Source organism: Lepidochelys kempii, chromosome 6 (assembly GCF_965140265.1).
Source record: "Lepidochelys kempii isolate rLepKem1 chromosome 6, rLepKem1.hap2, whole genome shotgun sequence".
Classification (NCBI taxonomy): domain Eukaryota; kingdom Metazoa; phylum Chordata; order Testudines; family Cheloniidae; genus Lepidochelys; species Lepidochelys kempii.
The window spans coordinates 100,836,933-100,862,716 of NC_133261.1; the positions used below are offsets into that span (position 1 = coordinate 100,836,933).

Consider the following 25,784-nt stretch of genomic DNA (forward strand, 5'->3'; position numbering starts at 1 on the left):
TTAAAAATAAAATTACTTGGCGCCCAACAGTTAAAAATTTACCCCTTTCCACCACACAGTATATGTATCATAACTATCATATGGTAGCATTCTCTTTGGGTTTCTTGTTTTGTTATCATTATGGATTGTTAATAATTTTTCAAAAGAATGAAAGTTCCCTGTTGTGACATCATGATGAAAAAAATGAAAAAGCTCATTCTATAAAAATCAGTTTCTTATACTCTAGAACGACAAACATTTTTGTAAACTAAAATAAATGTAGGCTTATTGCATGTGCCACTACAGGATAGAGTTGAGACTATTTGGATGCCTTAACTGCGCATTTCTATACTTCAACAGGTTTAAATTTCTTTTAAGTGTAACCTTGACTCTAAATTTCCAGGGTTTGTAATGTTTGGTTTTGGGATAATTACAACATCCTTGTAAACACAACAAGGAGTCCTTGTGGCACCTTAGAGGATACCAGCTGCAATATTAGGGACCTTTGAAGTTGCTGTTTGAAGCTAATAAACTGATGCTAAGAGCTAGGGACTTACCAGTCAGAAAGTTAAAAGCTTCTAGGTATAGAAACCACTCCTCTGGATGACATTGGGGTGGCTCAGACAGTCGAACTGAAAATTCAGACACCTGGAAAAATGTAGAGCCTTGAAAGACTATGGATTCTTTTCCACTCACTTGAAGAGGAAGGTGGTTCTCAATAGGGGTTTACTTCTCATTCTGCCTTGACTGCTGAAGTAGGCCATCTCCATTACATTGTCAATTCCGATAAGGATAGACTGGAGTGGAGTAAGACTCAGGGGGAGGACAAAAAAACAGGCCGCCTTCAGTTCGAGGATACTGACATGGAATTTGCATTTCCTGGGTGACCACACTCAGGACAGAGCTCAAGGCACAATGTGCAATCCAACCAAACAGGCTGGCAGATGTGGCTGTTTGAGTCCAAGGGGGATCCTGAAAAGGAGGCATATTCAGATTGTTGATTTGGTCCAGTCCTCACAGAGCAGATATGTTTAAAACTTCCATCAGGAAACTAATCTACCATAGGTAGGTGAAAGGACAGCAATTGTTTTAGGAATGACTGGAAGTGGAACCTTAGACAAGCACAACACCAGAAATCTCAGGATCATGCATAAAGAATCCTGATCTTGTGAACTAGAATTGTCTGAGGAGTGCTTCCAGCTCTAGAATATTCTTGTGGAAGGGAACTATCTTATCTATTACTAAATCAATGATGTGCCAATATATGAAAGATCTCTGAGGGATATAAGGAGCTTTACTATGTGTTCACCCAGTCCTGGGACAGCCAAGGTGATACACTGACTACTGCAGATGTTTTCAAAAGAGAATTTGCTCAGAACCAGACAGTCATCCAAGTGAGGAATAATACAGATACCCCTCTTAGAGCTGCAGCTACCACTCCCATCATTGTTGAGAAAGTCTCAATGGTCAATGCAAGCAGAAGGACAAGGTCTTGAAATAAAAGTAAAAGTGGCCAGCAGCAAACATCAGGAACCTTTTATAAGATGTGAATGAACAAGTAGTCAATGGGTGCCGTGAAATTTCTTGACTCTGTGATTGTCTGGAGTCCTAAACCTGGCACAGCAATCTAGCCCTATGTTTCTTGTTGCCAGGACTCAAGGTCAGGATCTGCAGCAAGTCTGGCCTTTTCAACAGAGCCCAAGCATCATGCTTAAAGAAGGTGATTTCTTGCAGAAACAGAAATCTGTGTTGGACTCCACCCCTATGTTGGTGCAGCTTAGTGGCCACCAATGCTTCAATGCAAGCCAGCTATATACTGACTTGTGCACATTGTGTGACTGTGAAAGCACTACTGAAGGCTGTCTTGTCACTGAATCTATACCAACGCAAATGGCATTCACACAGAGTCCCACTGCCTGATGTGGGAAATTCACTTTGGTTTTTTGAGACTAAAGCGTTCAATACGATCAAGGCTGTCTATTCACCTGACTTATCAAATGTGGCCAGGATAGCTCTTGGGCTCTTGTCACAGAACTTGATTGAGGAATTATTTTTCAAGTGATGGCAAAAACTGAACTGAGCCAAATACTTGATATATGGACGTATTACAAGCAACAGTTACTTTCAAATGAACTAAATATTTTATGAATAATTAGCACAGGGAATTCAAAAGACTATTATAGCATTATAATTCTAAACTCATCTGCCAGCCATGACAACTCTAAAATGACTAATTTGTATAAATGTCCTCTGGTCACTTTAAATCAGAAAGCTGTATTGTTAGTTTCAATATTGAATTCTTTTCATTTTAAAATTCCTGTTTCTGGACTATAACACAATCAATCACAATTATGACTGATCACCTGCAGAAAAATTCTTTTGAACAAACTTAACCCTTTCACAATTGTAACCTCGTGACATCATTGTAAATATTTGGGCAAATTGCAAAGTAACAAATTCTCTCTCTCTCTCACACAAAACCCTTAAGATCATAAAATATGAAACTAAATTCTCATGCAAATACTTTATTTTTCAATCATGCAAATTATAAAGTAGAATGTATGTCAATCTAAGTCTGTGAAAGACTGAAAAACAAAGGCTTAATACAAATCTAATTTTAACAGCTTAAAACAACCAGCCAAATTTGACCTCATGCAAGCTATTAAGTGATAGTACTTTATGCAAATTTATTCAGCTAACCCCTGTGGCATTGTCTCCTCACATCTCACCCTATGGCACTTTAAGAAAAATGTTAAATCAGCCTTATGAAGCTGTCATGAAAATATACCAGCCCAGGTACAAAATCTATTTGATTATCACTACCATGATGGCAACTAACGTAATGAAATCCTGCTGAAATTACAGGGAAAATTAAGATAGGCAGAAATCTAAAGTAATTACCCAAGCAGGAATTTGGCCAAACGTGCCCTTCAATTCCTGCACAAAATGACTTTGGATTTTTAATAATCAAATATGGGCAGGCACTCAGTTTTACTTCTTATTATCCAACAGTATATTGCTCCTTAACCCTATGTTATGGTATGGGTTCAGTACTGACTCAGAGGAGAAAATGCTAACTACCCGTTCAGGAGCAGTACTTTTTGAAGCACCTACATATTTTCTCATCCAAGTATTGGCCTGGTCTGATCCTACTTGCAAGTACTGACAGGATCAGATCACAAGGTGGAGTAAGTGCAGCCTATGAAAAGCATGATGAGTGAAGGCAAGCTTGTAAGCGTTTGGCTCATTACTGTGTAGATCTACTTCAATACCACTATAGAGTTCGAGGTTTGTGATATGTTTTTACAGTGTCCTTCTTGATGGATAATTTTCTGGTATTTGTGTGTATTGATGTAGTACTTAAGACAGCACACTGAAGAGTTCTTATGACACAGATACTAACTAATGACAGGTATCAGAGTAGCAGCCGTGTTAGTCTGTATTCGTAAAAAGAACAGGAGTACTTGAGGCACCTTAGAGACTAAAAAGAAAAGGAGTACTTGTGGCACCTTAGAGATTAACCAATTTATTTGAGCATGAGCTTTCGTGAGCTACAGCTCACTTCATCGGATGCATACTGTGGAAACTGCAGAAGACATTATATACACAGAAACCATGAAACAATACCTCCTCCCACCCCACTGTCCTGCTGGTAATAGCTTATCTAAAGTGATCATCAAGTTGGGCCACTTCCCGCACAAATCCAGGTTGTCTCACCCCCTCACCCTCCTCCAAAAACCACACACACAAACTCACTATCCTGCTGGCAATAGCTCATCCAAAGTGACCACCCTCCCCACAATGTGCATGGTAATCAAGGTGGGCCACGTCCAGCACAAATCCAGGCTCTCTCACCCCCCCCCCTTTTTTTTTTCCCCGGGGACACACACACACAAACTCACTCTCCTGCTGGCAATAGCTCATCCAAACTGACCACTCTCCAAGTTTAAATCCAAGTTTAACCAGAACGTCTGGGTGGGGGGAAGGGGGGTAGGAAAAAACAAGGGGAAACAGGCCACCCTGCATAACGACCCAGCCACTCCCAGTCTCCATCCAAGCCTAAATTAACAGTATCCAATTTGCAAATGAATTCCAATTCAGCAGCCCCTCGCTGGAGTCTGGATTCGAAGTTTTTTTGTTTTAAGATAGCAACCTTCACGTCCGTGACCGCACAACCAGAGAGACTGAAGTGTTCTCCGACCAGTCCATGAACGTCATAACTCTTGACATCAGACCCGCGTCCATTCACTCCTCCACGTAGAGACCGTCCAGCCCGACCAATGCAAATGGCAGAGGGGCATCGCCGGCACACATCACACCGGTGGATGTGCAGGTGAATGAGCCCCCGACAGCGCGGCCGATGCCACTAGGCCCTGTGATGGTGTCCCCTGAACAGATACGTGGGCACAGCTGGCAACGGGCCCCGCCGCAAGGATAAGCTCCCGGGTCAGTGGCCCCGCCGCATGGCACGTGGTTGCCGATGAGCACCCGCTTCAGGCTGGGGGGCCGTCCGCAGGCAAGGACTGGCCTGTCTCCCAAGATCCGCGAGAGTGTTGGGTCATCCTTTAGGATAGGTTGTAGATCCCTAACAATGCGTTGGAGGGGCCTCAGTTGGGGGCCGAAGGTGAGGCCGACTTAATGATCACTTTAGATAAGCTATTACCAGCAGGAGAGTGGGGTGGGAGGAGGTATTGTTTCATGGTTTCTGTGTATATAATGTCTTCTGCAGTTTCCACAGTATGCATCCGATGAAGTGAGCTGTAGCTCACGAAAGCTCATGCTCAAATAAATTGGTTAGTCTCTAAGGTGCCACAAGTACTCCTTTTCTTTTTATTAAAAGTCTTGTAGTGCATTTTTATATTTACTGTTTGTTTAAAACAGCAGTATCAAAGCTTTTTCAAAACAGCAGTATTTCAAAATGTAACTACAGATTTTGTCGGGCACAGTAGCATGGTCAACACACTTAGTGTGTGGCAGGCTGCTGCACTGTAGAGCAGGGATGGGCAAACTTTTTTTGCCACAAAACTTTTTTTGGAGCCCTCGGGCCACATCTGGGAATATAAATTGAATGGCGGGCCATGAATGCTCACAAAATCGGGGTTGGGGCATGGGAGGGCATGAGGGCTCTAGTTGGGGGTGCGGGCTCCGGGGTGAGGCCAGAAATGAGGAGTTCACGGTGCAGAAGGGGGCACCGGGCTGGGTCAGAGGGGAAGTGAGGACTCTGGCTAGGGGTGCAGGCCCTGGAGTGGGGCTGGGGATGAGGAGTTTGGGCTGTAGGGGGGTGCTCCGGGCTGGGACTAAGGGGTTCGGAGGGGGATCAGTGCTGGGGCAGGGGTTGGGGTGTGGGAAGGGGTGCAGGCTCTGGTTGGGGGTATGGGCTCTGGGGTGGGGCTGGGGATGAGAGGTTTGGGGTGCAGGAGGGTGCTCCAGACTGGGATCAAGGGGTTTGGATGGCAGGAGGGGGATCAGGGCTGGGGCAGGGAGTTTGGGGGAGGCTCAGGGGTGCAGGCTCTGGGCGGCACTTACCTCAGGCAGCTCCCGGAAGCAGCAGCATGTCCCTTCTCCAGCTCCTAAGCACAGGCACATCCAGGCAGCTCTGCACGCTGCCCCATCCACAGGCACTGCCCCGGCCAATGGGAGCCATGGGGGCGGCACTTCGGGTGAGGGCAGCATGCAGAATGGAGCCCCCTGGCTGCCCCTACACGTACGAGCCGGAGAGGGGCCAGGCTGCTGCTTCCGGGAGCATCGTGGAGCAGCCCCCAACCCTGCTGGAGCACCGGAGCAGGGCAAGCCCCAGACCCCACTCCCCAGTGGGAGCTCAAGGGCTGGATTAAAGCGGCTGGTGGGCCGGATCCAGCCCGCGGGCCATACTTTGTCCACCCCTGCTGTAGAGTCATACCCCAGCTTGCCCTTCACTAACTACAGACAAGGCCTGAAATTAACAAGAGTTTGGTGAATTTCACAATTGCTATTCAGAACCCTGTGGGCAGTAAAACTGCCAAGAATAACCTAAATGTCATGCTCCTGGCCTTACTTTAGAAAGCAGCACAGGCAGGTACTGAATGCATTCACTACAAAGGACTCCTAAAAAGATTGTGTGAGGAAAAGATTAGCGGAGAACAGCAGGAAGAGAGAGAGATCATTCCTTCCTCCTTCTAGAGGCCAGAGTGGGGCCTTAGAAATTCAGATACCTACTGGACAGAGCCCAAAAACATGGAGACCCTGAGTAAAATCCAGAGACAGCACTCTGGTAAGAATCCAAGCACCAAGTGGTAGGGAGGTGAACTGCTTAGCCTGGGTACTGTCCTTTGACAGAGGGGAGCCCTCATCTTCATTTAGAACTTCCTATGATAAAAGTTTTCAAGCTCTGTGTATGGTTTTATTTAACCAAAAACCCAATTTTCTGTTGAAATACAGTTTCAACAGAAAAATTTCAACCATCCCTACAGATAAGTAATCTCTCTTTATTCTTTGAGGACCTCTGTGCATTCATTCCCACTTGCGGGAAATTAGAAAGCAATGCTCCACCAGGTAGATGGTTGGTGAGGAACTTTTAAATAAATATGGACCCTGGCACTGCTCTCCCAAACTATGCATTAGAATATGATGCTAGGTCCAAAGAGTAATACCGGGTGAAAATGTGCACCCAAACACAGGAGAATGTGCCTAAGACATGCCTTTGATGCTGCAGTGGCTTTCATGGAATAGGTCTTTAAACCAAGATTTACTAGTTTCCTTGCTAATATCTCACAATATCTACTCCTGGGGGAATTCTGCACCAAAAAAATTAAAAATTCTGTGCACGATATTTTAAAATTCTGCATATTTTATTTGTCAAAATAGCACAATATAATCATGCCAGTTTCAATAATTTTGGTAATTTATTTCAAAATATCTGTTAGCAAGTATGTCTGTAACAATACATACCAAAAAAAGATTCTGGTAATTTTTTTTGACAAATAGATTCCTTACTAGGCATATTAATATAGAACTTTGATTAATTCACAGAAGTAGTGCAAAGATTTGGGAGTGTCAGGGGTAATGGAGGAACTGAGGGAGAGGGAAGGAGCCTGGAGTGAACCTGGAGGATTGTTGGGTGTGGGTGGGAGAAGTATGGAACAAGTTTTTTGCGGGGGGGAGGGGAAGAATTGCTGGGGAGTTGGGGAGCCTCCCCCATGCAGACCCTGGCTGATCCCAAGCCTCTCCCATTCAGTCAGACACTTCTGCCTCTGTCCCCGCATGTGCCCCCTATCCTGATGGGTCCCCTGCAGTCTCCTCCCCAGGTGGCCATGCACCCTCACTCCCATTCAGTCCCTGACTCAATGCTGTCACCCCACTAGCCATTCTGAACCCCAGTCTGTGACCACCCCCTCCAGCAACCCCGTGTGCCCCACTCTGTCCTAATCTGGCTCTGCGGGCAGGGTGCTGTGATGAACTTCAACTCCTGGGGGAATTCTGTGCCACTGCACGCACAAAGATTTTTTTTCCCCACCAGAAAATACATTCTGCCCAGAAGTGCTGCAGTTCCATCTTTTGCCCACCAGAGGCCGCTGTGGCACCAGAAGAGCCTGCTGCATTCACGCTATTGGCTGTTCTGGCACCACCAATGTATTTTCTGCAGAAAAAAATAAAATTCTGTGGGAGACATGAATTCTGCACATACGCAGTGGCACAGAATTCCCGCAGGAGTAAATATCCTATTTTTCTCATAAACCTGTGTGAAAGTCTTGTTAAGTAATGAGTTTTTCCTGGCATCTCTCCCCATACGTTACAAATAACCTAAAAGATTTTCTAAAGGGCTTGGATTTTTCTACGTAAAAGTTGATTGTCCTTGTGGAGAACTGGGAAATATTTGTATTTTTATAAATATCATGTTCCTCAGTGCATCTGTTTAATATTACTCTACCTGAATGCATAGTTAAATCAAAAGGAGTTGTTCAAAGTAACCAGACAGGAAAGGAAAACAATGGATTCTGATAAGGAGCATTCCCTCAAACAAACAATAGCCTCAAGAGTAAAGATCTGAAGTATATCTGGGCCCCATTTGAGCTTCCTGATAGGTCAAGATGCCAGATTTGTTGTGGGGATTAGCAGACCTGATCTTAAAATCAGCAGCAGGGCTGCTGGCTGCTCAAAACATTTACCCCTGGCTATAATAGCTCCTGCTTGTTCCCAGACTTACTCTTGCCCTGTTCCAGCCTTACTCCTCATAGAATTAAAGGCAAGAAGGGACCATCATGATCATCTAGTTTGCTCTCCTGCACATTGCAGACCACAGAACCTCACCTATCCACTCCTGTTATAGACCCATAACCTCTAGCTAAGTTACTGAAATCCTCAAATTATGATTTAAAGACTTAACGTTACAGAAAATCCATCATTTACCTAATTTAAACCTACAAGTGACCTGTGTCCCATGCTGCAGAGGAAGGCAAAAAAAAACCTCCAGAAACTCAGGGTCTATGCCATTCTGACCTGGAGGAAAATTCCTTCCCAATCCCAAATACGGCAGTCAGTTGCACCCTAAGCATTTCAGAAAGACCCAACAGCCAGACACCTGAGAAAGAATTCTCTGTAGTAACTCTGAGCCCTCCTCATCAAGTGTCCCATCACCAGCCGCTGGGTATATTTGCTACTAACAATCACTGACTGGCTACATGCCATCGTAGGCAGTGTCATCATACCATCCCCTTCATAACCTTATCAAGCTCACTCTTGAGGCCATTTAGGACTTTTGTCCCCATTGCTCCTCTGGAAAGCTGTTCCAGAACTTCACTCCTCTGATGGTTAGAAACCTTGACCTAATTTTGAGCATCAGTTTGTTGATGGTCAGTTTATATCCATTTGTTCTTGTGTAAACATTGGCACTTAACTCAAATAACTCCTCTTCCTCCCCGGTATTTATCCCTCTGATGTATTTATAGAGAGCAATCAGATCTCCCCTCAGCCTTCATTTGGTTAGGCTAAACAAGCCAAGCTCTTTGAGTCTCCCCCTTAATAAAGTAGTTTTTCCATTCATCTGATCATCTAGTAGCCCTTCTCTGCTCCTGTTCCAGTTTGAATTCATCTTTCTTAAACATGAAAGATCAGAATTGCACACTGAATTCCAGATGAAGTCTTACCAGTGCCTTGTATTTATGGTACTAACACTTCCCTATCTCTACTGGAAATACATTGCCTGATGCATCCTAGGATTGCATTAGCCTTGTTCATGGCTGCATCACATTAGCTACTCATAGTCATCCTGTAATCAACCAATATATACTCAGGTCTTTCTCCTCCTCTGTTGCTTCCAATTGATAAGTCCCCAGCTTATAGCAAAAAATCTTGTTGTTAGTCCCTAAGTGCATGACCTTGCACTTTGCACTATTAAATTTCATTCCATTTCTATTACTCCAGTTTTCAAGGTTGGCCAGATCTTCATGTATGATATTCCAGTCCGTCTCCATATTGGCAATACCTCCCAAATTTATGTCATCCACATATTTTGTTAACGTACTCCCACTTTTTGTTAAATAAGATTGATCCCTAGACCGATCCCTGAGGAACTTCCACTAGTAATCTCCCTCCAACCTGACAGTTCACCTTTCAGTATGTCCTGTTGTAGTCTCCCCTTTAACCAGTTCCTTATCCATCTTTCAATTCTCATATTAATCACCATCTTCTCCAATTTAACTAATAATTTCCTATGTGGAACTCTACCACATGCCTTACTGAAATCCAGGTAGATTAGATCTACTGCATTACCTTTGTCTAAAAAACCAGGTTAGTCTGATATGATCTACCTTTTGTAAAACCATGTTGTATTTTATCCCAATTATCATTTACCTCTATTTCCTTAACTACTTTCTCTTTCAAAATTTATTCCAAGACTTTGCATGCAACTGAGGTCAAACAAACAGGCTTGTAGTTTCCCAGATCATTTTTTTCCCCTTTCTCAAAAATAGGTACTATATTAGCAATTCTCCAGTGATAGGGTACGACCCCCTGCATTTACAGATTCATTAAAAATCTTTGCTATTGAGCCTGCAATTTCATGTGCCAGTTCCTCTAATATTCTTGGATGGAGATTTTCCCGGAGCCCCTGATTTATACCCATTAAGCTGTTTGAGTTTGACTTCCACCTCGCATGTGGTAATTTCTATTTCCATATCCTCATTTCCATTAGCCATCCTGCCACTACCCCTTAGTTCCTCACTACCTTTATTAAAAACTGAGGCTAAATATTCATTTAGATGTTGGGCCATGCCTAGATTATTTTTAATCTCCACCCCATCCTCAATGCTTAGCGGTCCCACTTCTTTCCTTCCCCTCCTTCCCCCCTCCCCCAATTTATATGACTATTGAACCTTTTGCTATTGGTTTTCATTTCCTTTGCGAGGTCCAACTCTGCTTGGCTTTTGGCAATTCTCACGTTTTCTCTACACTTTTTGACCTCCAAGAGGTAGCTTTCGTCGCTGATAAATCCAATCTTCCATTCATTGTAGGCTTTCTGCTTTCTCTTAACTTGTTTAAGATGCTTGCTCATACAGCTTGGTCTGTAACCCTTCCCTACGATTTTTTCCCCCTTGCTTGGAATGCAGGCTTCAGATGGTTTCTGCAACTTTGACTTAAAGTAAATCCAAGCCTCCTTCACATTCAGATCCTTGAGTTCTTCAGTCCAGTCCACTTTCTTAATTAATTCCCGTAATTTTTTTAAGTTAGCCCTTTTGAAATCAAGGGCCATAGTTGCAGATCTATTTTTGCTTATCCTTCCATTTAATTAAAACTGAATTTGCTCATGATCACTAGAATCAAGGTTGTCCCCTACTTCTAAGAGGTCCTCATTACTCACCAATACAAAATCTAAAATGGCATAATCTCCTGTAGGTTTGGTGACTATTTGGTGAAGAAATCTGTCAGCTATCACATCTAGGAAAATCTGTGTCCTACTATTATTAGTAGCACTTGTCCTCCAATCTACATCTGGGAAGTTAAAGTCTCCTATAATCACACAAATGTCCCACTAGTATTTATTTCATTAGAAACATTAAAGAGGTCTCTACCCATACCCACATCGGATCCTGGGGGTCTGTAGCATACCTCAAGCCACTGTCCCAGGGGAGCCTCTGGTAGCTTTCTTCTGAAAAGTGATTTTGACCCAAACAGACTTTGTTTTACAAACTTCATCTCTTCTCATTTCTTTACAGTCTAACTCATCATTAATATACAATGCTACTCCACCACCTTTACCTTTATTTCTTTTTCCTGAACAGCACACACACACTCTTCAGCACACACTGTTTGCCAGAAGCTGGGAATGAGTGACAGGGGATGGATCACTTGATGATTACCTATTCTGTTCTTTCCCTCTGGGGCATCTGGCCCTGGCCACTGTAGGAAGACAAGTTACCAGGGTGGATAACAATCAATAATTTAAAAAAAATAAAATAAAAAAAATGGATTTTTTAATTTAAATCAGATTTTTTTGATAAAATGCTTTTTGAGGAAAAAAAACCTATCTAAAGATAGTTTTAGTTAAGATACATTATAGCTCAAAGATATCTCATCATGGAATAGGGATTATAAATTCTAATTCTATAGTATGAGACAATATATTCATGTAATGTTTAAGAAAAGTTTTATAAATGAGTTCCAATGGTTCATGGATTGGGAACCCAATCTTATGGGGTTCCAGGGGCATCTGTATAGATTATTTAGGTTAATCTTTCTATCTACCCAATTGGACTCAGTGCTCAGTCTAGAAGATACCAACAAAGATGCTTAGTTTTGCAGTTCTCAAACTGTGGATTTGTGTCTCCAGAGCTCACATGCTTGTTAACAGCAAAAATGCTTTAAAATAAATAAATAAATATATAGAGGTGAGAAATGACAGACCTCAGCCCTATTGTCCCTCTGCAAATTTGTGTACATAGAGTCAATCCCTTACCTCTCTCTAAAAGTGCAAAGTTTCAAAAAGTTCAATGAACAAAAAGATTGTTGGGGGCGCAATAGATCTGGACAAGGAGAAGAAGTCTGGAGATAAATGTGAGAAGAGAGGGACAGGCAGTAGAAACAAAATGAAACTGTTTGAGCAGATTATTCCAGAAGTCTTGAGATCTCTCTCAGTGTAGCCTTCATTGATTTCAGATCTACTATACCATGCTCTCACAAGAAGGGAAAACCTATAAAGGCAGCAAGCCGTAAGAGACCCAGTTTGGGAATATTTTAATGAAGTTCCTCTACATGCATGCAAAAAGCAAACAGTACAACAAAGAAATGCAAGGCCTGGTTGCGCAAATGAAATAACATCATAACTTATATTGTTGGGTTACAGAGCTGTTTCCTAATGAAAGCTGGCAATTGGAGTTATGCCCATCAGCATGTAGAACTCCTTACCATGTGTGCTCTAAGAGCATGAGGGATAAGATGTTATAAAATGTAGGCCCAAAGGGAGGAGGATTTGTTAGCCTTAATTTGGTCAGTTTAAATCAGAACCTTATTACTATGTAACTCTTATTGGCACCAAGAGAGTATTTGGTGGTGTGCAGCGTGAGACTTTTATTATTCTGAGTTAAAGATTAAGATTAATGGCATCACTCTAGGGTGGCAGAGGACAGCAATACTTGAACTGTACAATACCTATTATCTTTCACTGTATTTACTGGGAGGGGTGTTTTCCTAGTATTGGGAGAGAGACCTGAAGTGGTGAGGATAAAGTCCTGCTCACCTTACTCCCTCAAGTCCACTGAAGTCAATGGGACTTAACTGCATGACTAATGTGAGCAGGATATGGCCCCAGCAGTAATGAGATGACCAAATAAAAAGTACATCTATTATTTTACGTATCAGAGGGGTAGCTGTGTTAGTCTGGATCTGTAAAAGCGGCAAAGAGTCCTGTGGCACCTTATAGACTAACAGAGGTATTGGAGCATAAGCTTTCGTGGGTGATGCATCCGACGAAGTGGGTATTCACCCACAAAAGCTTATGCTCCAATAAGTCTGTTAGTCTATAAGGTGCCACAGGACTCTTTGCCATCTATTATTTTGTGGCACTAAAGGAATCCGAGACCTGTTGCTATGTCTAATGGATATGTAGTGGTGGTAACTAAAGGCAAGATGCACAGTCAACCTGTGGAACTCTTTGCCAGAGGATGTTGTGAAGGCCAAGACTATAACAGGGTTAAAAAAAGAAGTAGATAAATTCATGGAGTATAGGTCCATCAATGGCTTTTAGCCAGGATGAGCAGAGATGGTGTCCTTAACCCCTGTTTGCCAGAAGCTTGGAATGGGCGACGGGATGGATCACTTGATTACCTGTTCTGCTCATTCCCCGGGGCACCTGACATTGGCCACTGTCGGAAGACAGGATACTGGGCTAGATGGACCTTTGGTCTGACCCAGTATGGCCGTTCTTATGTTCTTATCATGAAGAGTGTTCCTTCTCAGGAGAAAGCTGCGGTGAAGATGATGAAAGGAACGTGTCTGAACATGCAGGATCTTCAGGTTGGTAAACATTTTTATTTTATACTTCTTTCTTAAGGATTGCCTGTCTTCCTTCTGGACTATTCTTGAATTCTCATGTTTGAGCAAAAAACATAGTTGTTACTGTATGGTACTATCACTGTGATAAAAAATAAATACCTGAAATAGGCAGATCTTCCTTTTACAATTTCACCTTTAAAGTAGTACCGAGTGTCAGTGAATGTAATGAGTAATACTAAATGAGCAGTATGGTAATAATAATTAAATAACTGCCTTGACTTATTTTGTTTAGGAGAATCCATCCTCACCATACAGGATTCTGAAGAGTATCCACCTTCAAGATCACCATCATTTTCTGTAGTTTCAGACTTATCTGCCAATGATAGTGTTTCAGTCACATCATGTATGTCACATAGCCACAGTATATCACCAGTAGCAAAAAGAAAAAAAAATCCATCATCCAGAAACAACCATAGATAAGTTTGTGATAAGAACTAGCAGATTACAATAAAAGGTAATTGATGAAAAAATTTCCCGGTTTGTTTATGCAACAAACTTTCCTTTCCGTCTGATTGAGAACCCACACTTCATTAACATGGTTCAGTCATTAAGACCAGGATACAGTCCACCCAACATAGCAGATGTCCCAGGCAAATTGCTGGGTGTATGAAAGAGAAATTGAGCAATGTGCAAAAGGTCTAGAGCGTGAAATTGTTAACCTGAGTCTTGATGGGTGGAGCAATGTCCACAACGATCCTGTTGTATGTACTTGTGTGACAAAAGAAGAAGGGAGTGTCTTCCTTACAGAAACAACTGATACATCAGGAAATGCACACACAGCAGAATACTTGCAAGAAGTAGCAGTAAAAGCTATAACAAACTGAAAAAAAAATCAGATGTCTAGTATGCAGCTTGGTCACAGACAATGCTGCAAATGTATCCAAGATGAGAAGAAATTTAGAAGAGAGTCCCAAGCTAATAACATACGGTTGCAGTACTCATTTGATGCACCTCCTAGGCTCCTAGCCAAAGACTTCAGTGTTCCAGAAATAAAGGCTAATTTTGTTGAAATTGCAAAATACTTCTGTAACAACCACTTTGCAGCAGCTGCTCTGAAAAAAGTGGGAGGAACCAAGCTAACTCTCCCACAAGACATGTGATGGAACTCTATAGTGGACTGTTTTAAGCACTATATCAAGAACTGGCCTAATCTGATGACAGTTTGTGAACAAAATCGTGAAAAAATAGATGGAACCGTCACAGTCAAAGTTCTCAACATTGGGCTTAAGAGAAATGTTGAACACAGGCCAAGTACCCTGAAGCCTATTTCTGTAGCCTTGAACAAAATGCAGGGAAATAGCTGTTTTATTGCTAACGCTGGTGAAATTTGGAAGGAACTGAGTGAGATCTATGCAATGACAGTTAAATTACAAGCATTAAAAAAACAAATGGGACAAGCACTATCTCCAGCTCATTTTCTTGAAAATATTCTCAATACTTGGTACCAGGGTCAAACCTTAACTGCTGAAGAAGAGGAGTTGGCTATGACATGGACATCCAGCAATCATCCCTCCATAATGCCAACTATAATAAACTTCAGAGCTAACGATGGACCATTCAAGAAATATATGTTTGCTGATGATGTTTTAAAGAAAGTCACACCAATGAACTGGTGGAAGTCACTTAAGCACTTGGATTCAGAGACTGTTGAAGTGATAATCTCACTTTTAACAGCAGTAGCTTCTTCTGCCGGTGTAGAAAAAATATTTTCTTCCTTTGGACTAATTCAATCCAAATTGAGAAATCGTTTGGGACCTGAAAAAGCAGGAAAGGTTGTTTTTCTTTTCCAAATTATGAACAAATAGGAAAATGAAGGTGAAGACAAATGAGTTAGCTACAGAAGCCAATATTTTAAGTTCCTCATGTTGACCTGGCTGACACAGTTGATTTAATTTTTGTTTTTTTTAAAAAAATATTTCATTTAACTATTTTAGTTACAAACAATTTTAAACAAAAGCAAACCTGATTTTAAAAAATGTGAATGTTTAACTAAATTCAAAAATGCATATGCTTGTTTTGTTAAAGTATTATAGATTTGCTGTTGAAGAAAAAAATCCAGAATACATAACGTTGTTGTTTTAGTTAAATAAAACAATTTAAAAATGTCTGTCTGGTGATGTTCTCCTCCTAATACAGCATGGCAAGAAAATCCTCCAAATATTAATGATTAACCTGTTGAATTGGAGATAGTTCACCTCCCAATGACTTCATAAATATCTGCTTCAATTACCTTTGGTAAATGAAATAACCAATCATTCATTTTCTGATATAGCTGTAAAATTAATCTGAAAAGTTTTCAAAATAAATCACTTTAAAAATGTATGGTGTGTACTTCTAAAAATGAAATCTACATCTATCTCTCAGTTGTGAAGAATATGTATTAAGGTTATAACAACCAACAAAAATGCATTTTTATATAGAAATCCATGATTAAAATCGAGTCTTCCTGACTAGTGATTTAAAGCAAATCCACCCTGCAGGATACTGGGCTAGATGGAACTTTGGTCTGATCCAGTAGGGCCGTTCTTATGTTCAATATCTGTACTCCAGTCATTACTACTATTACACTATTATTATTTAACTTCCTGTACCAGTGGTTCTAGTTCCTCCGTTTTGTTACCCAGGCTCCTTGCATGGGTATGCAAACATCTTAGTTGTTTCTGCTTGGCTTCACCCAGATTCCTCAACCAATGAGGTACAGTTATTCTACGGCCAGTATTACCTATCTGACTGTCAGCTTAATTGGTATTGGCACTATCTTTCCTCTTAATGTTCATTCTCCTACCCATTGTTGTTCCTTTCTCCACTGCTGTATTCTCTCTCTTTCTTGATTTTCCTCCGGGTCAATATTAGAATCAGGCATGGAGATTACCCAACCATCCCCCCTAAATTCCTACTTTAAAGCTCTTTAAAGCCTGCAATTAACTGAAAGCATTAATTTTTAACACATTAACAGCATACATCTGGGTGGGGAGGGAGCTGAAGAGTTTAATTTTTTTTAATTGCTTGACTGCCCTACTTTGCACCTCAAGAATATCTGCCATTCTCCCTAATAGATTCTGAAACGGTCTGTGTTTGTCAGCCGGGGAAGAATGATGCCTGCAACAGGGCTCTCACCAAGTCCTGTATGTAAACCACATGAGAAGCTAAAGATGATGCTGCATCATATCCTTCCATGATGTCTGGATCTGAAGTAAGGGAATAAGGTCAGAGCCAGAGGTTGAATAGGGGAATGCTAAAGGTTCATCTCCAAAGGGGCCAAAGATACTACAAGACTGCTCCAGATCAGAATCAGGAAAGCCAATACACACACTGAGTCAAGCATCAAAACAGCATGTGGAGGGGTCGCTAGCAGTCTTGACAGTGGACCTCAACTCAGACAAAGAGACATCAAAGATGCCACTGAGTTCAAACCAGTGAGTTTATCGGTGCCAAAACATATGGCTCTGGGGAGAAGAGGTGACAATGGTTCCATTTAAGAGCCTTCAATGCACTCCTGGGGCAGAGAGTACAAAGGAGAAGGGAGAGGCAACTTCCTCTTTTTTTCTTATACTTGTGTCCCTCTTATGGGGAGATATGTTTCCTCTTTTTCCTTTTGCCCAGATGCACATCTGAATGGACTTTTGGTGTCAAGACACAGCCACTGATGCCTAAGGATGGGTCCACAGTCTGTTTCAGGGACAACCGTGCCTAAAAAAGAGTCGATGCCAAGGTGGACACTTTCTGCACTTTTACCAAGTCTATTGAGGCCTTACTAGACAACATCCATTTGGTCTTCAGAGCTGCTTTTGATTTAACCAGCATGCATAATCCTGCATTAAGGATTTGTTCCCAACATAATTCCAAGGAGATTTTGATCTCAAACCTATGATAGAAGACAATGCTGAGATTAGAGTGGCAAAATGCGTCTTGGGCTTCTGTCAAGAGGATCTCAGCATGGAGGCTGGTCTCAATACACTTGATGAGCCTCGACTATCAATCTGTTGACATTAAGAAGCCAGAAGAGCCTGGAGTCTCAAATGTCTCTCCCTTCTAGCATGGGAAGTGAAGGCTCAGCAAACCGCACACCAGATTACCAAGTGGGTTTCACCCAAACATAGAAGGTCCTGGATATGGGCATTGATTTCCAGTATGATTGATGGGCGGGAAGGGCATCTCTTGAAGCCATTACTGGGATGAGGGCCCAGTATGGTCCTCATACTGCGTCAAATGAAGACTCCTGCGACAAGGGAAGGTCTAACTACACCAGGGGTTCTCAAACTGGGGGTTGGGACCCCTCAGGGGGTCATGAGGTTATTACATGAGGGGGTCGCGAGTTGGCAACCTCCACCCCAAACTCTGCTTTGCCTCTAGCATTTATAATGGTGTTAAATATATAAAAAAATATTTTTAATTTATAAGGGGGGGTTGCACTCAGAAACTTGCTATGTTAAAGGGGTCACCAGTAAAAAAAGTTCGAGAGCCACTGAACTACACTATGTGTTCTATACTACTCTAAACTAACTATTTACAAAAAATACTAACAGAAGATCCTAGAATGAGGACACAAAGGTGAATTCCATTCACTCTCTGTGGCAATGGTGAAGGAACTGAGGCAGCTAAGGGGGTACACTTCCTCATATTGAGTAAGGCAATGACATCACTTCCAAGCAAGAACTCTTGTACAGCCCCAACAGACACAACTTTGCAAAGCAGTTTGATGTCTCAGTGCAGGGGTGCCATATCCACAAGTGGGAACACACAGAGGGCCCTCAAAGAAGAGCAAAACATTAGAATCTATTTAATGGCATTAACTCAGAGTTAAGGTTGATTGGTGGTATGTTGTCCCCCTGAAGAACGCTGAGTTGAGCAAAACTCAAAACTTCTGAAAACAAGGATATCATAGAATCATAGAACTGGAAGGGGCCTTGAGAGGTCATCTAGTCCAGAACCCTGCACTCAAGGCAGGACTAAGTATTATCTAGACCACCCCTGACCGGTGTTTGTCCAACCTGTTTTTAAAAATCCCCAATGATGGAGATTCCACCACCTCCCTCGGCAATTTATTCCAGTGCTTAACCACTCTGACAGTTAGGAAAGTTTTTCCTGATGTCCAACCTAAACCACCCTTGCTGCAATTTAAGCCCATTGCTTCTTGTCCTATCCTCAGAGGTTAAGAACAACAATTTTTCTCCCTCCTCCTTGTAACAAGCTTTTATGTACTTGAAAACTTATCACGTCCCCTCTCAGTCTTCTCTTCTCCATACTAAACAAACCTAATTTTTTCAGTCTTCCCTCATATGTCATGTTTTCTAGACCTTTAATCATTTTTGTTGCTCTTCTCTGGATTTTCTCCAATTTGTCCGTATCTTTCCTGAAATGTGGCACCCAGAACTGGACACAATACTCCAGTGGAGGCCTAATCAGTCTGGAGTAGAGCAGAAGAATTACTTCTCGTATCTTGCTTATAATACTCCTGATAATACATCCCAGAATGATGTTCGCTTTTTTTGCAACAGCGTTACACTGTTGACTCATATTTAGCTTGTGAACCACTATGACCCCCAGATCCCTTCCCACAGTACTCCTTCCTAGGCAGTCATTTCCCATTTTGATATGCATAGTTAAGCTTTTCCATGCAACCTTAAGTCTGCCCTCATTCAGCAGTGCCCCAATATTCCCTGTTAACACACACTGCTTTACTCTGCCAATCCCACAATTTCTGAAATGTACAAACTCTTCACCTCCTTTTACAAGCTGTTCACACACAGAATCCTATCTAACACTATTAAAGAACAAAAGGGGGGAAAAATTGGTCAGTTAGGTACTATTTTGGGAGAGGACTTATATCTCCAGAATCCCTGCTCAAATGACCCCAAATTTGGATCACTAATCCTACTCTGTATTTCCACAAGGCATAGAAATTTTCAAAAAAAATCTATACAAATATGTGGATTTTAGAGCACCTAGAAGCATCTTGTTATAAACAACGAGGATGGATGGAGGGAAAGGGCTGCTCTACACATCTGTCTTCAGCATAGGAGACTCTGAAAGGTCTGAAGCAGCCTATTCATCTCAATGTGATGTTCTCAGCTGAGTGAGAACACCCCATAAAGACAAATACAACCTGAAATAATTGCATCTCAGAGGGTGTTCTCATTCCCCTCATGAGTGCTTTAGAGCCTGTGATATGCATTAAGTACGTCCATCCTCAGCTCCCCACCCAAAGGGACAGGACTTCCCCAGATCCTGGATCACATGTGGGGCAAGGAAGAGGCTTCAAACCCTCCCAAAAGGGCACGGCCAGAACCCAGTTCACATGAATGGGGTAGGGAGGTGTTCCAACCCTTGTAGATGGGCACATGGCCCCCAAATCCTGGCCCATACAAGGGGAGCAGGAGAGGACTTCAGACACCTTCAGTGGGACAAGAACCCCTATATCCCAGCTCATGGGAGGGGTCCCAGAGAGGCAAGAACCCCCCCAAAATTTAGACACACAGGAGGGGAGAATGTGGAGCTGACAAGTGTGCCCGCCCCATTCTCCCTCAGTCCCTCTGCCACTCACCCACACATCCCCCCTAATCCCCACACCACCCTTACATGAGCCTCCAATCTCTCTCCCCTCCCCTACCACCAGTCCTAATTTTTCCCCTCCCCTCACTGCAGCCCCAAAGATCTCTCCCTTCACTGCCCCACACCTCTGCCCCCTAATATTCCTTCCCCTCCCAGGAAGTATTTACATATCTAATTTTATCCTCCAAAGACTTTGATTACATTCCCCACAAAGTAAAATTGCCACCCATGATTCACAAATTGCAGCAACCTCCAGCCATTCAGTCCCAAACTCCTTTTGTTTTAGGTGGGGGCTTGTGATTAATGTATCCTTAGTTATTATAATTGAACCCATCAATTTCAACAAGGTCAGTGATTCATCCAATAATTATCACCTCTGAGTTAACAGTACCAGGCAGCAGAACTGAAGTGTTTTGGTGGGCCCTGTAACTCAGAAACCCGTCCGTTAAATGACCCCAAATTTGGATCACTAACACTACTGCATGCAAGGAACACCAAATTTCAAAGCAATCCAAATAACCATTTGGAGTTTAGAGCACTTACAAGAGTCAAGTTTTAAAATATATAAAATGGTGGGAAAGGAAAGCCTCTGTTTTTCCTGTATTGACACATGCACTGTAAAAAATGTACATTTTCTTAAATACCATTCTCAATTTGTGTCCTCCAAAGACTTAGTGGGAGCCATATACTACTTTGGGTAAAACTCAAAAGATTGAGACCATTTTGGCCTGCAATACATCAATAGTTTGATCTTTATCTCTGTGCAAAGAAAACCCACCTAGAAACTTTTTGAAAAATGACTATTTTTGTGAGGGGCCTTATTATATCTCAAGAGACCATGGCTCAAATGACCTCAAAGTCAGGTCACTGCACCTTTCTGAGCCACACCAAACTTCAAAGGAATCCAACTAAACATGTCAATTTTAGAGGATTTAGCAAGGCTGACCTTTAAACAGAAGTTGTGGCACAACTTTAAGTATAGTGGCACTGCTGAACTACTCTAATAAAGAATATGATATAATATTTTCAGTATTACATTCTAATATGCATCAATTATATATCCTTACCTGGAATACTGTGTTCACTTCTGGTTATTGACTCTCAGAAAATATATACCAAAAATAAATGGAGTCCTAACACGAGGAACAAAAATGATTAGAGGCATGGACAGCCCTTTTATGAAGAGAAATTGAGGAGACTGAGACTGTTCATTTTAGAGAGGAGACAAATAAAGGGGACGGACATGATGGAGGTATACAAAATAATTAATGATATCAGAGAAAGTAATTTGAGTGATCCTAATTACTCTCTCATATAACAAAAAACAAAAGGACATTCAATTAAATTGAAAGGCAAGGAACAGATAAAAAGAAAACTTTTTTTCTCTCTCAATGCATAATTAACCTGTGGGACTCATTCCCACAGGTAAAACGGAGGCCAAGGGTTTACCATGATTAAAAATAAGATTAGACATTTTATATGGATAATGAGAACATCTAGCTAAATTAGGTATGATTAAACCGTGTGTGTGTTTTATTTTAAATAAGAGATTTAAATCTTGATACCAGAAGGTAACCACTAACTGATGGTATTAGGAGGAAACTCCCTGTCTACTATGGACAAGTTACAGTATTCCGTAATTGACTACTAAAGAAGTTCTTGCACCCTTCTCAAGAATCTAGCACCCACCATTATCAGAAACAGGATACTGGACTGGTCTAGAGGGATGACTGGTGTGATCTGGTATGGCAATTCCTGTCTTCCTGAGTGCTGCTTAATGTCATTCAAAACATGCCACAGCTATGCAGAAGAGTACCAATTATCTACCCACTTTGTATTATGGGACCTAGTTATCAAAAGTTTATAATGCAATTTAAATTTAGCAGACGTAGATGCATATGCACTCAAGTTTGATTTTTTAATACATTACAAAGTTTAAAACCTCAGTCCTGACTTTACAACTGAGAACTCATGTGTGCATACAGAAATGGCAATCCTGCAGTTTTCTTCCTGCAGAGATTGTAAGTCACAACATCGAGGTATTCAACACATTTTATCAAATCAAACTGTATGAGCAAATTTTCAGTATACTGAAAACTTGCTACTTTATGGAGAGAAAATAAAGCAGCTATAATGATTATTCTGTTATATAATCCCACCTTCAATGACATTCTCACATTTTTCTCATAGCTAATTTCTTTGAGAAAACATTTAATTTAATATTTCAGGATGATGAGATGCTAAAAGTCAGATATCTTTAAGAACTAATGTCCTCAGTCACTAAAGTTGAGTTTGAAAAGCTACCAAGGTCGGGTTGGTTTTTTTTGTTTTTTAAAGGAGAAAGCAACCCCATTAATCATAAAAAAAATGTGATGTCATTGGAAACAGTCATTCTACTGTTGAGATGAATGTTCACTACGTCTTCAAGTGTTCTAACAGTTCTATATAGTCTTTCTAACGTTTGATAGGCATACAAAACTGTACACAACTGAAAACACTACCCGCTGCACAAGGGTTTCCTCAGCAAGCAGATAAAGAATCGGATCACCGTAACAGCATTACCTTGTAAGCAAGAACTTCCTGCATGTTTGATAATGATACCACAGAAGCCAAAACATATCTACTAACAATCAGGAAAGTAACTAAAGATTTCCCCCTTGCAGATATTCTGTTCTTTGGTATAATAAGTATGAATGATAAGTAGTTATTAGCCTTTTGAATGATAAGTAGTTATTAGCCTTTTATTCCAAATTAGCACTCCATACAAACATTCATAGAGACCAAAGAAATTTCACAGTTGGAAGCCATAAACAATTTCTTTCTCATGGTCCAATCCTGTCAACACTTCTACCAGGTGTAATGCTGTAAGTAGCCCCATTGAAATCAACAGGGAAACTTCATGTTAGCAAGTACTACATCAATGAGAACTATTCATGTCAGTAAGCACTATGTAGTAAACCTTTGCAGGATTGGGCCCGTCATTCGTATGAGCTGTGCTCAAAGGAAGCCAAGGCTTATGGGAGCTATGCTGAAGATTTTCCACAATGTCCCCTTGCCTGAGGAGTTGATGACAATTCTTGAGGTGCTTTTTTGTTTCAGATTAAGAGGAAATTGTCAAAAAAGAATGAAATGACCATAAAACAAATAGCTAATTCACATATCTGACCCAGCTTGGTTGCATAGTACACTACAGCATTCCATGAGCTACCTAATTTTTTCTTCTCATTTTGAGCACCAAGTAGGAATTAATTTAGGGACAGAATGGTCTGTAAGAGAGGCTCATACCTGTACTTTAAAATCTTCAAAAGTTTGAAAAGACCCTAAACAGAATTTTAAGATTGAAATAAAAACTGAAATATTTGTGGCCATTTTGGTCCAGATTTCTAGAATGTATTAAACCCTGAATGAAAGAGTCAGCATCCATTTTACTCTCTATGTGCAAAGCTAGTTAATACATTTGTACAGCTAATATAAAAGATATGCCAAGTGCTTTCCAGCATCACAAGCAATTCACAGTATACAATGTGTTTTTACAAGATTTACTGGCTACTGAAAAACTGTTCTCTAAATAAAAACAGCAATCAAAGGACAACAATATTTAAAATCCACACACAATGAGGCCTACTGGAAGAGAAAGGATTACTGACTCAGGTTCACATCTTCCCTTTATACACTTCAAAATACTGTCACTCGCCTTCCAATACTATCTGGCTATCCAAAAGCCTACTAAGATTGGTTTGGTGTATTTAGGAAATAACTCCGCCTCCATGACATCTACTCTACTTATGCATCACTGGTGTTTAATCTTTTTTATTAACTTCAACACCTGATAAGACTCAGCCTACTACAATTAGACAGATCTGTAGAATAAATTTCAAATCTGCAAGAATGTTTGCTATTATAAAATCATCTTAAACGTTGCAGAAGCTGCAGATGGGTCTTTTATTTCCATGCTCTAATCGCTGTATTTAGATGTGGGCCAAAGGTCTACCTGCTGCAGATTAACCTCCTCCTGAGTTTAATGACTTTGAAATGCACATCAGATTACTACTTCCCACTTCCCAGCCTTTTGACTTGTACACACAGATGGGAACCAAGCAACGGTCGAGACACATCATTTTATACTGGCAAAATATTGACATACAGCCATGCATACAAATTTCAGCACCAAGCACCTGAGGAAAGCCGGCAGTGAACCGCGCGATCCAAAAGCCATTTCTATCGGGATTTCTATTCTTGCTGCTATACAAGACAAACTAAATTGTAAGGGGAGAGGGCGGGGAAGAGATTAAAGCCTCACTGTCATTGGCATATTCAGATTATTTCCAATATTCTGCTTGTGATCACTGGACGCCAGGAGAAAGGGGTGGGAAGTCTGGTGACCCTGGCACTGGACGCCAGGAGAAAGGGGTGGGAGGTCTGGTGACCCTGGCACTGGACGCCAGGAGAAAGGGGTGGGAGGTCTGGTGACCCTGGCACTGGACGCCAGGAGAAAGGGGTGGGAGGTCTGGTGACCCTGGCACTGGACGCCAGGAGAAAGGGGTGGGAGATCTGGTGACCCTGGCACTGGACGTGACACAGTCCGGTATCCCAAGTACCATTTCTACCGATGTTTTGAGGATCGGGGTCTCGGATACCCGGGGATGTCCTGGTGCCCCAGGCAGGGCTTCGCCAGGTGCTCCCGCGGCTGAAGGTGGAGGCAATAGGGGAGAGTGGGGGTTGATGGATAGAAGGGTGTCTCCAGTCGCTGGGACATCCCGGGCCCCGGCCGGGCCCCGGGGCGAGGGCACAGGGAAGGGCGTGAGGGTCTCCGTACCTGATGATGTCGTCCTGGTGCCCCAGGTAGAATTTCTGCCGGTGCTCCCGGGGGCTGTAGACCACGCCGACCCCCGCCACGAAGTAGACGATCTCCTTAGCCGCCGTGTAGTAGAGGTTGTTGCGGCACTGGTGACCCCGGTAGCCATAGACCCACTCTAGCCGCAGGTGGCAGTTGGGGGCATTCCGGTCAGCCATGTCCCCACCGCCGGCCGGCTCCGCGTCTCCCGCGCCGGAGCCCTAGAGGAGAGGGGGCCAGTTACCCTCCCCCCTCCCGGGCTCGGTGTCTCCCTCGCTAATCCCTGGCCGCCGACATGGATGCCCGCCGCTGCCTCTCCTCCGCCTCCTCACAGAGGGCGCCGCCGAATGAGCGGCGCTGGTCTCCTCGCGCCAGACATGGCTGCACCGAGACACCGCCCGGAACGGTTAGCGCCAGAAACAGCTTCCCCTCAGATCGGGCTGTTGTGCGCATGCCCGGCGCCGCCCGCTGAAAGCGCTGCCCCCGCGCTGCCCTTCTCAGCCGCCAGAGTCCGCTCACCGAGCGGGATGAAAGCGAGAGCAGGGAGGAACGGACAGGACAGAGCAGGGGGCAGTACATGGCCAGAGGAGGGTGAAACAGGTGGAGGTAGGGGCAAAGTCAGGGACAAGAAAGGGGCAGGTGGGCTGACCGGCAGAGAGGGGAACGGGCAAAGGGGACTGGGCTGGGCAAAAGGAATGAAAGTTACCAAACGGGGTGAGCCATCCGCAGTGGCTGCCAACATGCGATGTGGGTAGCAGTGAAGCTTGTGCTTCTCTGTGGAGGTTACATCTCTGTACCACCTCCCTAGGTCGTGTGGTGTCTAAAACTAAGGGTAGCCCAATGTCTAGAATAAGCAGCTCTTCTCTAGCTGAAATAATGTATTGAGCACCCAAAG

General features: G+C 42.5%; 1 protein-coding gene across 12 annotated transcripts in view; it reads right to left on the reverse strand.

Moving 5' to 3' along the window:
• EML5 (EMAP like 5) overlaps positions 1–25,307 on the reverse strand; it is a 294,529-nt gene extending 269,222 nt beyond the window's left edge. For all 12 annotated transcript variants that reach the window (XM_073349378.1, XM_073349377.1, XM_073349376.1 and 9 more), the window contains exon 1: positions 24,872–25,307. In XM_073349378.1, coding sequence (XP_073205479.1) covers positions 24,872–25,068 — 197 coding nt within the window. In that variant the 5' untranslated portion in view covers positions 25,069–25,307. The remainder of the gene's footprint in view (positions 1–24,871) is intronic.
• Positions 25,308–25,784: the final 477 nt, after the last annotated feature.